This window comes from Sinohyriopsis cumingii, chromosome 17 (genome assembly GCF_028554795.1).
Source record: "Sinohyriopsis cumingii isolate HCF-2022 chromosome 17, ASM2855479v2, whole genome shotgun sequence".
Classification (NCBI taxonomy): domain Eukaryota; kingdom Metazoa; phylum Mollusca; class Bivalvia; order Unionida; family Unionidae; genus Sinohyriopsis; species Sinohyriopsis cumingii.
In genome coordinates this window covers 91,311,198-91,325,627 of record NC_142977.1, presented here as the reverse complement: position 1 = coordinate 91,325,627, position 14,430 = coordinate 91,311,198, and the positions used below count along the sequence as shown (strand labels likewise).

At 32.6% G+C, this 14,430-nt stretch overlaps 1 protein-coding gene across 1 annotated transcript in view; it reads right to left on the bottom strand.

Moving 5' to 3' along the window:
- The window catches only part of LOC149779413 (uncharacterized), a 142,304-nt gene that overhangs the window by 88,984 nt on the left and 38,890 nt on the right, over positions 1-14,430 (bottom strand). The window contains exon 3 of the mRNA XM_089940073.1: positions 9,409-9,542. Coding sequence (XP_089796199.1) covers positions 9,409-9,542 — 134 coding nt within the window. The remainder of the gene's footprint in view (positions 1-9,408; positions 9,543-14,430) is intronic.

The following is a 14,430-nucleotide window of genomic DNA, read 5'->3' as shown; positions in this document are numbered from 1 at the left end:
GTGTATGTATGTATGTATGTATGTATGTATGTATGTATGTATGTATGTATGTATTTATTAGTCTGTATGTATGTATGTAGTTATGTGTCTGTATGTATATATTTATGTGTCTGTATGTATGCATGTATGCATGTATGCATGTATGTATGTATGTATGTATGTATGTATGCATGTATTTATGTGTGTCTGTATGTATGAAGGTAGGTAGGTATGAATGCATGCATGCATGCATGTATGTATGTATGTATGTATGTCTGTCTGTCTGTCTGTATGTATGTATGTATGTTTGTATGTATGTCTGTCTGTATGTATGTATGTCTGTCTGTCTGTCTGTATGTGTGTATGCATGCATGTCTCTCTGCATGTATGTATGTCTGTATGTATATGTATGCAGCTATGTATGTATCTATGCATGTATAAGATTTTTTTCTGTCTGGTGCTACATAGTCAAAAAGCTTTTTAACAGAGTTTAAAAAAATGCTTTTGTTGGACTAAGTGGAATCACTACTTTGATAAGAATGTGTTCTGCTGTGGACAATGACAAATCATGCATACAGGTCAAAGTTCATCCTTCATATATTAGTCAGATATGCATGTGAGCAGTACAATAACACATCATATTTCCATTTTGTTCCATATGAATGTTGTGACTCTCTGAAGATTCTAACATTCTGAAGCTTACTGTGGAGTTTCCATTCCTCAAATATTTTCCCAGGTATACAGAACATGCAGTTTAAGACAATGTTATAAGTCATAACAAGATTAATAATTTCTTGGATCACTGCAATTAATTAAGAACACAATGGCTCAACAAATGGTATAAAACCAATTCCATAACCTACTTGAAACAGATTTCAAGAATGTATACAGTGTACTAAAATCAGAGAGAGGTTATTTGTTATGATCAATACATTTTTACCCTATGTACTGTACAGTACAAACACTTATGGGTGTTGGTGTACCTGATTTTAATATACTGTTATTTAGGGGGAATCAATGCAACTGTATGAATAACCAAAGTTTAAATGCAATGGTGTGTTTTGTAAACATTATGGAATTTCTGCAACACAAACCATACAATATTTTGTCAATTTACAATTTGATACTAATATATCATCCATCTTTATCTCTGTTTTTGAATTGGATTCCAGGCAAAGATAAAAGACCCTTCACTGATCTACATTAATTCTCATTTTATTTTATGAAAATTAACAAAAAGTATTAGCTAAGAGTGCCAGTGGTCAGGTACACAATCAACTTGATTTTGGACAAAGAAAAATTACAAAATACAGATATAAATAACACATAATTAAGAAAAAAAGCCAACAAACAACACAAATTAAATGTACATAACACAATATATGTATCATGCCAAAATATTGCCTACATAAAATAAACTGAAAAATGCAAAATAAGCATAACTTGGATGATTGCATAAACTCATTACAGGATGTGCTCAATTTCTGAAGAGAACAAGAACAATATGTTTTCTTTTTGTATTTAACTACTAAAAAAAAATAAGATACACTAAAATGATTTGAAAACATTTAGTATTGTAATTTGCCAAAATTGAGAAGGTTGCATCTGTTCAAGACCCATAATAGCTAAAATACTGTGTTTTCTTGGAGTGTACTTTTAGGTTCAGTTCTCAGCTGCTGATTTGGTCCATTCAAGACAAACATAGAAGCATCACTGTGATATCTAAACTCAGTATGTCCTGATTTTCCTACTGTGTGTTCTGACTAGAAATGCATATGGCCAAGTTGGTATGGTGGTAGCAATCTTATAACCTGGCAAAGGAATTTAGTGATGACTGAGCTGAAAAAGATGGGACTTTCCTGGAGCGTGGCACAAGCCATTGCTCAAGACCAAACTAGACGGAGGAAGACAGACGCAGCTTTATGTCCTAGATGGGATGAGAAGAACTAAAGTAACTAAATTATAAATTCCTTTCAGGGATATACTTAAGTCAAAGGCAGGCACTTCCTTAAACTGAAATGGGGGAAATGGTGCCTTTATTTAAACAGAATAATGTATGAACTTTGAGGACATAGATTAAGAATAAATGTAAGATGGTGTAGACATGCAAAACACTACTCAAGTGGAACAAATATTTACCAGAGCATATCAAAATTACTATGAAGGATTAATAATTGTTGTCTAATAACAGACTAAAATTCTTGGATGGAGACTGTACATATACAGTATAGTAAGTGGTAGTTTTGTTCACTTCATTAATTAGGATAGAAAGACAAAGAGAAATAGGATAGAGTATATCCTTAAGTTTATTTTTCATTGTAAAATAATCTAGGATCTGTAGTTTCTTTAATCTGTATCATGATAATATCACAAGAGTAAATATTACAATGTATCCCTTTAGTCCTTCCACTTTAATGGTGAATAAAATCCATCTGGACTGTCAGATTTTCTTTTAGGAGTCAATATTCACTGTAAATACATGTAATATATTGACATGTATTCAAGAGAGTTTTAAAAATTAATTTTCACAAATTCTATAAAAACAGTTTGGAAAGTTAAAGGCATGTTGAAGGAGCAATGCAAGTAAACTAAGTATTTTAACCTACCAGAAACAGGATTCTTGCCAATCTAGCCCATACATTAAACTTATGGACTGTCATTATTCCTTATTTCCCAGACTCCTCAAAAGAGAGAAAAAGTTTCAACCCCTAAACAATACTACAGTCTATTAGGAAAGCCCTTTACAAACACAACTTAAATAAATAACATTTGTTAGCAGCATATCAGCAATGAACATGTTAGAAAGCAATTTATTTCAATCAACAAACTCTATTTACATTAACACCTGCTTATTTACCAATCTTTTACCTATGTAATGTATACAATGGGCACTGTTCTATTCTAACATAATACCAGCTCTGTTTAAGACCTTTGTAAATAAAAAATCATATCGACCAAGGATCCAAGTGACAAAAATACATGACCTGGAACCAATACAGATGTGTTTTTCCATTGTATATAATTTCACAATTCGATTTGAGAAAGTCACTTATTATGTCAACCTAAGGAAAGCAAATAAATTTTGCTGTGCAAATAAAATTGTTGCATTACTCGCCCTGAATTATTTACAAAATGTAATCAAAATGACTTATAATTTGATGCAGTTTCATTGAAAATCTTAATACTATTTTTCATCTTTTAATTTCATCTGTTTGCAAGTTGAGAATTTTTCAATCTGGTAACTAATATGCCACAATATGAAAGTTGCAAGGAAAAGAACTTTATTTTATGGTAGGCCATGATTTTTCATGAGAAAATGATTCTGATAATTCACTGGAGTGGATTATTCTTCACTGCCATGTCAACAGACTGCTAACACTATGGCCAAGAAATATGGGCCAATTTTTTTTTATACCTGTTTGATTTATTTGTAAGTATGGGCATCTTACATGCGGACAAACCAGGTTCAACCCTAACACTGTATGTATAATTTTTCATTCTTTTGATGTGCTGCTTCATCTTGAATTACATGCAGGAAGGAGATTATGTTACAATTTATACTTTCTGTGTTAATAAACACGGCAGAACATAAATGGTAAACTGCTCTCATTATTGCTTGGGATACCATAAGACATCTGCTACTTCAGACTGTTATACATACTGATAGCCAATATATTTCATTATTTTAAAAAAAAAAATCTTGCTCTGAGTCAATAATGGCTATATTCCATATCTGGGTGAAATATCCATTACTGACATGTTTCAAATAAATATCCTCTCTTTATTTTTCAATAATTTCAAATGACAGTTTAAATCAAGATGGCCTTTAACCAATCAGTACAAACTAGGTTTGTTTATGATGTATGATTAATCATCAAATTAAAGGAAAAGTAAGTCATAGTCTGCATTATTGTACAGCTCAAGTTGATATTTCCAACTGCCATGAGCAAGGAATTTGGTCTACTTCAGATTCAAAGTAATCAACTCAGAACTCAACAATGTGTTTCAAATTATGAACTGATAGTTAAACATAAGGAAAGGTTTCTTTAAGTTCTGATATGTCCATATTTGTTTTATATTGACAGTTCTGGCTAGTCAGTCAAGCAGGTGCTTACATTTCAATGTTTTGTAATAGAAGCATCAAGTAAGCATGTGCTACAGAGCATGGTTTGGTAACTAAGTTGGCTACCTGTCCCGTCAGTGTATTAATCTTTGTCTGCATTGATAACATAATGTGCTCAAACCAATAAAATTATTTCATGACACAAATTGAATAAATTTCTGTTTTCTATCTAGGGCAGATTAATAGAATTTTTCATATGAATGGGTGTAGAATATGACCAAAGAACAGAATTTTGCATCATACATGAAGCTTTGTCAAGTATCTAAAACAAAATTCTAATCCCAATAGTGTAATTTTCCAATCCAAAAACCAAGGCAAGATGAAGGATTTTTTTAATCACATTCCTAAAGAAAAAAAAGGAAGGTTAAACTCAAATGGTGTGTTGTGAGTACTAGTGTAACTTTAAAACACAGACCAAAAATGTCCTCACCTTAAATGGAGATTTCATGTTTAAACACATTCTCACTTTGGTTTAAACTGCTATTGTAGTGGCAATACATGTCATCAGATTTGTCTAAAGGATATGTCTTGCACAATGATACAAATGTGAACAGTTATTAATGTCCATTCTTATCTTTGCAAGATGCAAGATTTGTTTCCCACAACTTTTGTCCAATGTCTTCCAAATCTGTTTTCCCCCTGAGCATGCATTTTTGGTCAGGAAAGAATGTTCTTTTAATGCATGTCATTCCATGTCTATGTTGATGCTAGCAATAGCCAAAGTCATTGAAGTCAATAAAAGCTTTAAGATGGCAATCATTATTCATTTTAAACCAGTATATTTGGCAATCAATACATTCAAGGCTTTGTGGTAATCTGCCAAGTTCCACTGTAGAGTCTTTGATGGCTGCTAGTGTAACATATTTCCAAGTTTTAAGGCACACCAATGGCAATGACAATTTAATTTATCTCAAAGGTGAATTAATGGCAAAAGAGACTAAAGTTATGCAAATACATAAATTGTCATTTAATAAATGCAATATCAATTTGAAAAGAAAAGTAATACATTAAATAAAAGGAATTATTATAATAAATGCTGGTGATTAAAATATGAATTTTGAAGTCAAATAAGAGCATGATCTGGAATGGAAATCCCCATAGTTCAACTCATTTCAGGTCAACCAGATATTCCAGAATCTCAATGTTTTCATGAGTCTCTTGAGCACTTGATAAAACCCTCATTGCAAAATGTAATTGTCCATGGAAATGATGATAGTACTGTGTTGTCAACAAAGTTAAGGTGGCCAAACTGTCAAAGCAAAAAAGATTATCCCATGTTTTAGTATTTCTAAAGCAAGTGTATCTATTTTATCCCTTAGAAAATTGTTACATGTTTAGGTTCTTACAAAACGTGACAAGAAAAATGTGAAGGCAACAAGCTTAATAAAATTTAACAATAAATTTATTTCCCTAGAAAAACAAGGTAAAAATGAGAAAAAGAACTGACGGTTCTTCAAATCACATCCAAAAATAATCCAAGAATTAAAAAAAAGAAGTCCTAGTAATAAAAGGTCCTAATGAAACTGAGTTTGAATCCCATTGAAATCCAAAATGGAAGGTAATGACATATGCTTTGGTCAATGTCATACTGATGTGTCAACAGTTCTTTGTTGAATCACAGAAAATAATATTCCAGTGTTTGAATTCTGTGTAAATTTTGATAACTATCCTCGTCCAAGAATAAATTTAGAGCACTAGCATTTCCAGTAAAAAACAAACTTGAAATCCAAATAAACTGAACATAACAAAATAATTAGCCCAAAAACTGGTCACAATATAAAACACTTTAACTCCTCAAGTGTTAAGGCAATAATGACTATTCTTTCTCAAAACATAAAAAAATAAATCTAGCTACAATGCAAAACAGATGACCAGACATGTGTCAATCCTCTGGAAAAACCTAACTGATACATGTTATTTGTCACATACTCCAAGTATGGCCACGATTTCACTCTACGAATCTTACTCTGAGAAAGAATTTTTAAAAATTTAAAAAGTTCACTCTTAACTGGTTCTGAATCAAGGTCAGGAACTAGGTCAGCATTAGATACAAAGTTTATATTATTAGTTATTTACTAATTTCTGGACAATGTCAAATCCAGTAAATAAAATTACATTACAATAAGATGTAATGGAATAAAAAAAATTAAAACTAACAAACAAACAATTAAATTAGATCAAATATAAATTAAATTGAATATACATAACAATATTGTATGTCCCCCAAATTTGGATGATGGGGGACAGTGTCTCCTACCCATGGAATCCTATGTGCAACATTGTAAACTTCAAGATATAATCAGGGCAGACAAAAAAATAATGATATAGTCCTCAATTTAAATTTGATCTACAATTTATATCCCTTGATCAATAATAACATATAATTTTTTTAAAAATAACAATTTCAAATAATGGCTTTTTTATTTACCGCAATGACAGAAGCTGTATGTGTGGCTAGGTAAGCCTGTGTGAAGCATCCTGTTTGCAGGACACAAACATAAACTGCTGTTTCTTCTAGGATGTGTGTTGTAATTAATGTTTATCTTGATTATTTTTAGAGAATATTCAAGAAATCTGAATTTTTGTCACTTTTTGTGCATATGCCCGCAGTAGAAGATCATGTGATCAAAGACAGCAGTCATAAGATGAAAGATAGAGAATTCTTTCACCGTTATTCTATTATGGAAAGCATGGCAATACACACACAGGAATGTGAGAGTATTCTCCTTTCACTTAGAATTTGCCTAAAGAGAACAAAAAACTGAAAAGACGACATTCTTCTCCAATCTGATTAGAATGAGATCATAACTCTGTGTTAGTCTACATTATAAACTGGTTGTACAGGATGTCATACTCACATGATTCCAGCAATAATTACGATCATAAATTCACTATTTTGCATGGGATGTCAATTTTCTCAGATTCAAGGATGTTATATACAAACCAGAGATTTAAAGACTTGATAAACAATGTTCTCCCTATGGAAACAATAAAAGACCTTCCCCAATTCTTGGAAAGTAACCACATTTCACATCTCTATTGTAAAGGAAATCAGAGTAAAAGTGCAGAAATGTAAAGAAACTGATCAGTGACCTTGACTTTGGAGATAAAACCTTGACTGTGATACATGAGATGCCATCAAATAAGAAAAAATAAGTATATTATAGTTCATCAATGAACCAGCTATTAAGATATAAAGCAAAAAATCAACAATGAAATATATACACATACCTATGACCTTGACCTTAAAGACCAGATCAAAACAATTTAGTACACAACACATTTCCTTATGACAATATTATCAAATTTCATTCATTTATTTTAAACAGCTGAGAAATTATAGAGTGGGAGAGAAAATGATATTGAAACCTAATATAATGGACTGTGGCTTGACCTTTTAGATAGAGCCACCACCCCATTGTGGTACATGGCAAATATAGCAAGCTTTATCCTTTACTCAAATGAGTCTAATGTTATAAATCGGAAAGGAAAGTCTGAAGGAAAACTTTGAAACATTGATGTTGAAGATAGGACCCCTAGTGTGGTGTGCAACACACCTATTAATGACGATGTATAAGCATACAAAGCTTAATCTCTTGACATGGAACACTTTTTACAGTAATGAAAGGAAAGGAAAGAGAAAAAAGTATTAAAGATGAAACCTTCATCTCTACAACTGTGTTAACTTTGGATGGTAATGAAATCTGCACCCAGTGAATTAGTGTTGGTAAATATTAACTTGTCCAGAAAATACCATATATACTTGTGTATAAGCCGACCCCCAAACTGAACAGGTATAAACACTAAAAAGTGCAGGACCTGCGTATAAGCCGACCCACAAATCCAAGACATCTCAAGAAGCAAGAGGTAAGTTCTAAATGCATTTATTTAGGCAAACTTATATTATTTTTTTTTAAATACTTTTCATGAACATGTAAATTATGCTGGTTATGTGCCTTGTACAATTAAACGTGCGTACCTTTTTAAAAATATTACCTCAATTTGTAGGATTGCTTATATCATTAAAAATTAATAACTCATGAGAACGTGATTCAACTTAAATGAAGCAGCTATTATGGACTAGCTGAAATTTTATCTGGAAGAATGCAATTTGGTTGAAACAATAAAGCAAAATCTGCACATAATATGTTTGTGAATAAATAAGGATTTAAGTGATGCTATGCGAGCTTTGCACTGTGTAAGTACTGTGCATTATAGTTCAGCCTGGTCTTCCGGGTAAACTCAACTGGCCAGCGAATCATGAAGTCTGTACTGACCTTTATTTGACTTCATGTTGGAGAAATCAGAAAATACGCACATGCAAAATTAAAAAAAATCAATCATAGACTTTATAAAAGTTTAATAATGGTCAGGTCACCCAAAGTTATTTCTTTTTACATGCCTATGTCTTAGGATATGGAAAATATTATTGTTTCGTGTCCCAAGATTTACAGCCATTACAGTAGTCAACAAAAAGACCTAAAAACTGCAAAGTTTAGACACTGGCCCGCAGATAAGCTGACCCCATTTCTTCCAGGCCTTTATTCTTTCCTAAATTATTCGGCTTATACGCAATTATATATGGTAACCAAACATAAATCAGATCCTAACTTTATGTTTTATATATTGACATGAATTTATATATAATATTTGCAATTACCAGTAAACTTGTATAAGTTTCGATACTGGACAGCACAAACCAGAATTAGTTAATGTGTTATTAATATTTTCAATAACCTTATACTCTCACACCTGCAAACAAATTATACCTTTACACTATCTGGAAAATTAAAATGGAGATTTGTCCAGTCATAATAACAACAACCACTGAGACCAATCTGAATTATATCATGCAGATTTTCATGGCTGATAGATGACAGGAAATTAAAACATCGCAACTTATTTGCTTCAGGGGTGAAGCTGTATTTACTACATGTAACATGTGCGTATTTGCTTGCTGACTTAAATTTTATTTAGACAAACCAGGTAAGTAATGTCTGTTTCATTCAATAATGTTCATGTAAACTGTGATTACTCTGTTATGTGACCTAAGGGGTAGTCTGATATCTTAATCGTCAATTTGGTCACATGTACCTAAGCTTGGAGTTTTCGGCTGTTTGTCAATGGATATATATTTCAATATGTTTTTTGGACATCAAATTTTTTTCCCACCTGAAAACAAACAGAAAATACGGTAAGCTATTTTGGAGTAGATAAAAGCAATGGATATAGAGAGAAAGACAGACAGACAGACAGATCACTATAGCACAATAACATCAATATTAAAGATCAGGGATAAGCTCTACCTCCATCTGATTCCCCATAATCATCTTCTAAATCTCCCATTCCATTGTCACCATCAAAGTCATCATCATCATCCAAATTATCATCGCCATCATCCTCATTCAAACTTGCTTCACCATCACCAGGCAATCTTTCACTGAAATTAGAAATAATAAATATAATACCATATTTTACAATAAATTCATTTTCAAGGTATCAATTCATTAAGTTTTGTGAAAATTTTCATTCTCACTTGTATTCCTACATTGGGAAAAGGGTCCCATTGTATCACTAGCACAATTTTGTGTGTTGAATTTAAAAATTCATGATCTGTAGCATCTATGAAATCCAACAAAATTCATACCCCACAGAAAATAATGAAAATATACCAAATTATGGCACAAACTATCAATGTTTATGTCTTTTTTCTGTATTATAGTAGCTGTCTGGTTTGGAAAAGCTTATAATGTCCATCATTTTCTAGGACTATATCTTTATACCCAGGAGTTTTTACCCCAAAACAATGTCTCTCTTTGAAAATGAAAACCATTTAGCAAAAATCCAAATTATGTGATGACCACACACTCTAAAATCTGCATATCAGCTATAAAAATTGAAACAAAAAAATCCTGATTGTACATCATTTTCACTTGCCACTCAAAACAATTCTGATTGTACATCATTTTCAGTTGACCACTTAGCTTGCTCTGAAGGAAGCTTTCCATTCAACTCACTGAATGATCTTAACCAGGCAGCAAAACCATGTATGCGAGTTGCTTTATTATAGGAATATGGTTTGCATTATTTGTTGATAGTAAGGTAGCAAACTGCACTGTAGACATGAATATTTAAATACTGGAAATACTCAATATTATTACAGCTTTTATTAGGCCACACCGAGTAAAGTTTGCAAAATCACTGTTAAAAGTAGGTCATATGGAAGTTACCATTTAGTCTTAAAATTACTTCCTCCATTCATTTCAATAATTAAACTGTCTTTAATTAAAGTCCATAACAGTACTGCATTATTTTCATTCAAAGTAAATGTTTGTGAAATGTGTTTGTATTCTTTTTTAACATAGGAATCTCTACAGGTATGAACCAAAAAGAAGAAAATCCAGTGAATATAATTTTGAACCCTGCCTATTGCGCTGAGGTCACCAAAAGCAGTGATGTAAGCTGACTGTGGCCCTTGTAACTGAGCTAAAGATTTGGCACATATGGAAAGCAACAAAGTGCCATATTTCTGTCTCAAAGAGCATTGGAGCAAACGTGAAGAAAGGGGGAAGAATTTATCAATGAACTTGATCTGGAAGATAAAGCTTTAACTGTCGTATAGAAGAAACCACGCAACCAAGAAATACTTGTAAAGTCGACTATGTCTCATCCATGAATCTTGAACAGTTTTTATAAAATATGGCATAAGCAAATGCATCCACAAAATATATTCCAGTGACCTTGTCCATGAAGACCGAACACTACTTTAGGAATCTAACTCAGATTTTAGTTACAATAAACAAGTGTACTTACATTTAGGAATTTACAAGTTGTATAGCAGACAGGAAAATGCTTTTGAAAAGTAAAATATAGGTATGTGACCTTGACCTTGAAGAAAGGAAAGTGTGAGGGGAAAATGTACACTACCGAGCCAAGACTTTTCCATACACTATTGAGCCATGACCTTTCCCTTGAAGACAGAATCCCTAAAGTGGTTTGTGCAACAACACTAAATGATGACATAAACTAACTTATTAAGTAGGATGCAAAACGTGAGGGAAAACTTGCAATGACCTTAATGATAAGTCCCCCAATACGATATGTGATAGACCTTCTAATGATGATGTATCAGGATATCAAGTACCATTCTTTTTCTCAATGAGATTTTAAGTTATAGATTTGTTTCAAAAGAGTGATGGGCAAATGTACTAAAACTCAGAGAGCAAGTCCATTGCTTCTAGCAAATAGGCTGGGTACAATAACTATGCCGACAAATAACTCCACACAGGGTTGCTTCTTTCAAAGTTCTGAACAGTTAAAAAGAAATAAAAAGGGTCATTTTTGAGTCAATCTTTTTATTTGTGATCATCAGTAACAATTTTCTCATGCACTCTTTAGGATAAAAAGACTAAGCTGTCACTATATGTACCTGTATCAGACAGACAGACAGACAGATGGATAAACACAGTAATAACTGCATCAGCCCATATTATTACTACAGAATAATAATATACAATTATGCTTAATGCTGAACAATACCAGTCTATTTTATGGGATTAGACCACTTTAATTCAACAGGCCTCTCTGTGACACAGACTTCCAAGTTCAAAACGTGAACTTCTCAGAGGACATACCTTTTCTCAGTGTAATGCGTCCCCCTGAAAACTGCTTATTTTTATGACACTCCCATTTATATTTTTAATCAGCCATGGCTGACTTGTGGAACAGCTAATGGCTAGACTTAGGTAAACAGCCATGAAGCCATATGGCAACTTAAAGAAACCTATGTTTTACTGAATGTGTATGTAAGCACTACAGTATCAGTAGACACTTTTAAAGAAGTGCAAATGGACTTGCAACAAAAATCACACTAATAAAAGCAAAAACTAGACAAAAGTGAGAGCACAAGTTAAGAGTGAAAACAAAGAGAACTCAAACTCTGAAAGTATATATAATACTGATTCTGTCTCATCCACTATGACGGACGCTGATAAATATGGTAGCAGAACTATGAACATCCTCACTAGAGACCAAAGTGGAAGAAGCAATTCTCATGGTTGAAAAACATGGAATTTAATGGTACATTAAAGAGTGGATATTGTAAACACTTGAAACGACTGAATAACAGATATACATCATCAAATGGGAGAAAATATTAAGTTTTTCACTCACAAGATGAAACATATTGATTATTCACTCAGGCAAAGGAAATTTTCCTTTTGTTTTAAACAAATTGGTAACTTTGTATATAGAATGAAGTAGCAGATTTCTTAGTGTATCCCGAACGATAGTGTTAATGGTTTACTATAATTTTCCACTGTGTTTTTTGTATACTCACACAGAAAATATCAGTTCAAGGTAAAACATCACATTAAAAAAATACTGAAGACACAAAGTATATGCACATTGTGGAATTGAACTTGGTTAGACTGCATGCAAGGCAGCCACACTTACCACTGCACCTTGCAAGTGTCTTAACAAAATGAACATTTTTTGGCCATAATGTTATCAATACCAATTGCAGACAGTGATGAAATATTCCTGATATTTTACTTCATTCAATTATCAAAATTATCTCTCTTGGAAAATCCAGTAATTCACAACCTAGCTTAAAATAGAAGCAATTTGTGATATCAAGACTGCTGGAACACAAAACCCTTTCACAAGAAATGGAAACACTAACTTGCAGCCACCAACCTTTAGCCATCACAAATTTTAAACAAAATCATTCAGCTATTGTTGTGAGTTACTGTGCTAAGGAAAAACAGCCAATCTCTTATGCAGTTGCTAAAACACTTGAAATAAGTGTGAAAAAATTAAGAATTCAAAGCAGAACAGTTCTTTTCAATGAAATAATCAATACATTATTCAGAATAAAGGAGAAGTGTCTTGTACTTGATGACTTTGATAATCAGAATGCCCAGCAAACACTTGTTAAATCAACGAACAGAAAAAGTAAAGAAACTAACTCATTTAAACATTTGTTTGAAGATGATGTAGTGCCACAGCATGATAAAGGGCTTTTGTCAATTACAGAAGAAATAGTTTCTCTCTAATGTGATCTTATGACGCTGAGAATTTAATCTAGACATGGAATGTACTTGTTCATTTTTGTATCTTTTTGAAAGTGAGGGACTCTCAAAAACAGGCTGGGGATTCCTGAGTGTCGTGAGTTAAGGACTTCTCGTCCTGAAACACTGCTGCGAGCACTGTTTATTTTCCAAAAAACTAAATATTAAGGTATTTTTCTTTAAATTATCAATCAGATTAGCACCGAAACCAAACATGGTTCCATTCATTTGAGTTACCAAATGTTTTTTGACTTGAATAACAGGTGTTTTAAAGAATTATTTTGTTTGCCTCTTGCTGCTTAACAGGGCTACTCCCTGATATGCACCTAACAACATATACAGTACCTGCACCAAAAGTCTGTATGCTTTTTTTCTCAGTAGGAAATTAAGTACAAGATAATATTTTGTTGTCAACTATAGTGCAAAAGACTGAAGTTTATACAGTGTATTATAATGGAAGAAAAATCCAGTTCCTTGCCAATACACTGTAGGTGTGCACATATCTCAAAATATTTTACTTTTTTTTAATTCCACCTTTAGTAGTCTGGCTCCAATGCTAAAATAATTAGTTGTCCAACACCTTAAACATCCACATTCATTTATAATGCCAACCCTGCTATAATATATTTTACCTTCAATGGGTGTCAAATCAATAGATAACCAACTGACAGCATTAAAATGCAGTTTTATGTTTGGCTTGAATTTATCTTCCAAATGATATTTGTCAACTGCTGGCATTTTTATCTTTCTCTACCTGAATAACTGCAATTAAAGGGCTATCTCTGGTAAAATGTAAACAACATTGTTAACAACTACCTGTGTTTGATAACCCAATATCTAATTAATTGATTGCAAATATGTCCAGAAGATACAGATGCCCCAGCTGATATTGCATAACTGAAAAAATATTGGTCCAGGATATTTTTGGGGCAAATATCTGACAGGTGATGGGGGGGGGGGATCTGAATTTTAATCAGTCAAAAGGATGGGGCATGTGTTTTGTTGATGAGAGATGATGAAGTGGTCAAACAATAAATGACTAAGAAATGTGTGGGATCGTCTCTACTGCTGACCTAATGTTTCTTCTGAGGTAAGGATAAAGCTTAATCAGGAAATGAATTATTAAGAAATCCAGAAAACAAATTCCAGAACTTACTTTCTGCAATCTAAATAAAGAACTTTGTCCTAATAAAAAAAGATTAAAATCTACCAAAATGTAATACATTTTAGCAACAACAAAATTCTATCTAGTCACAA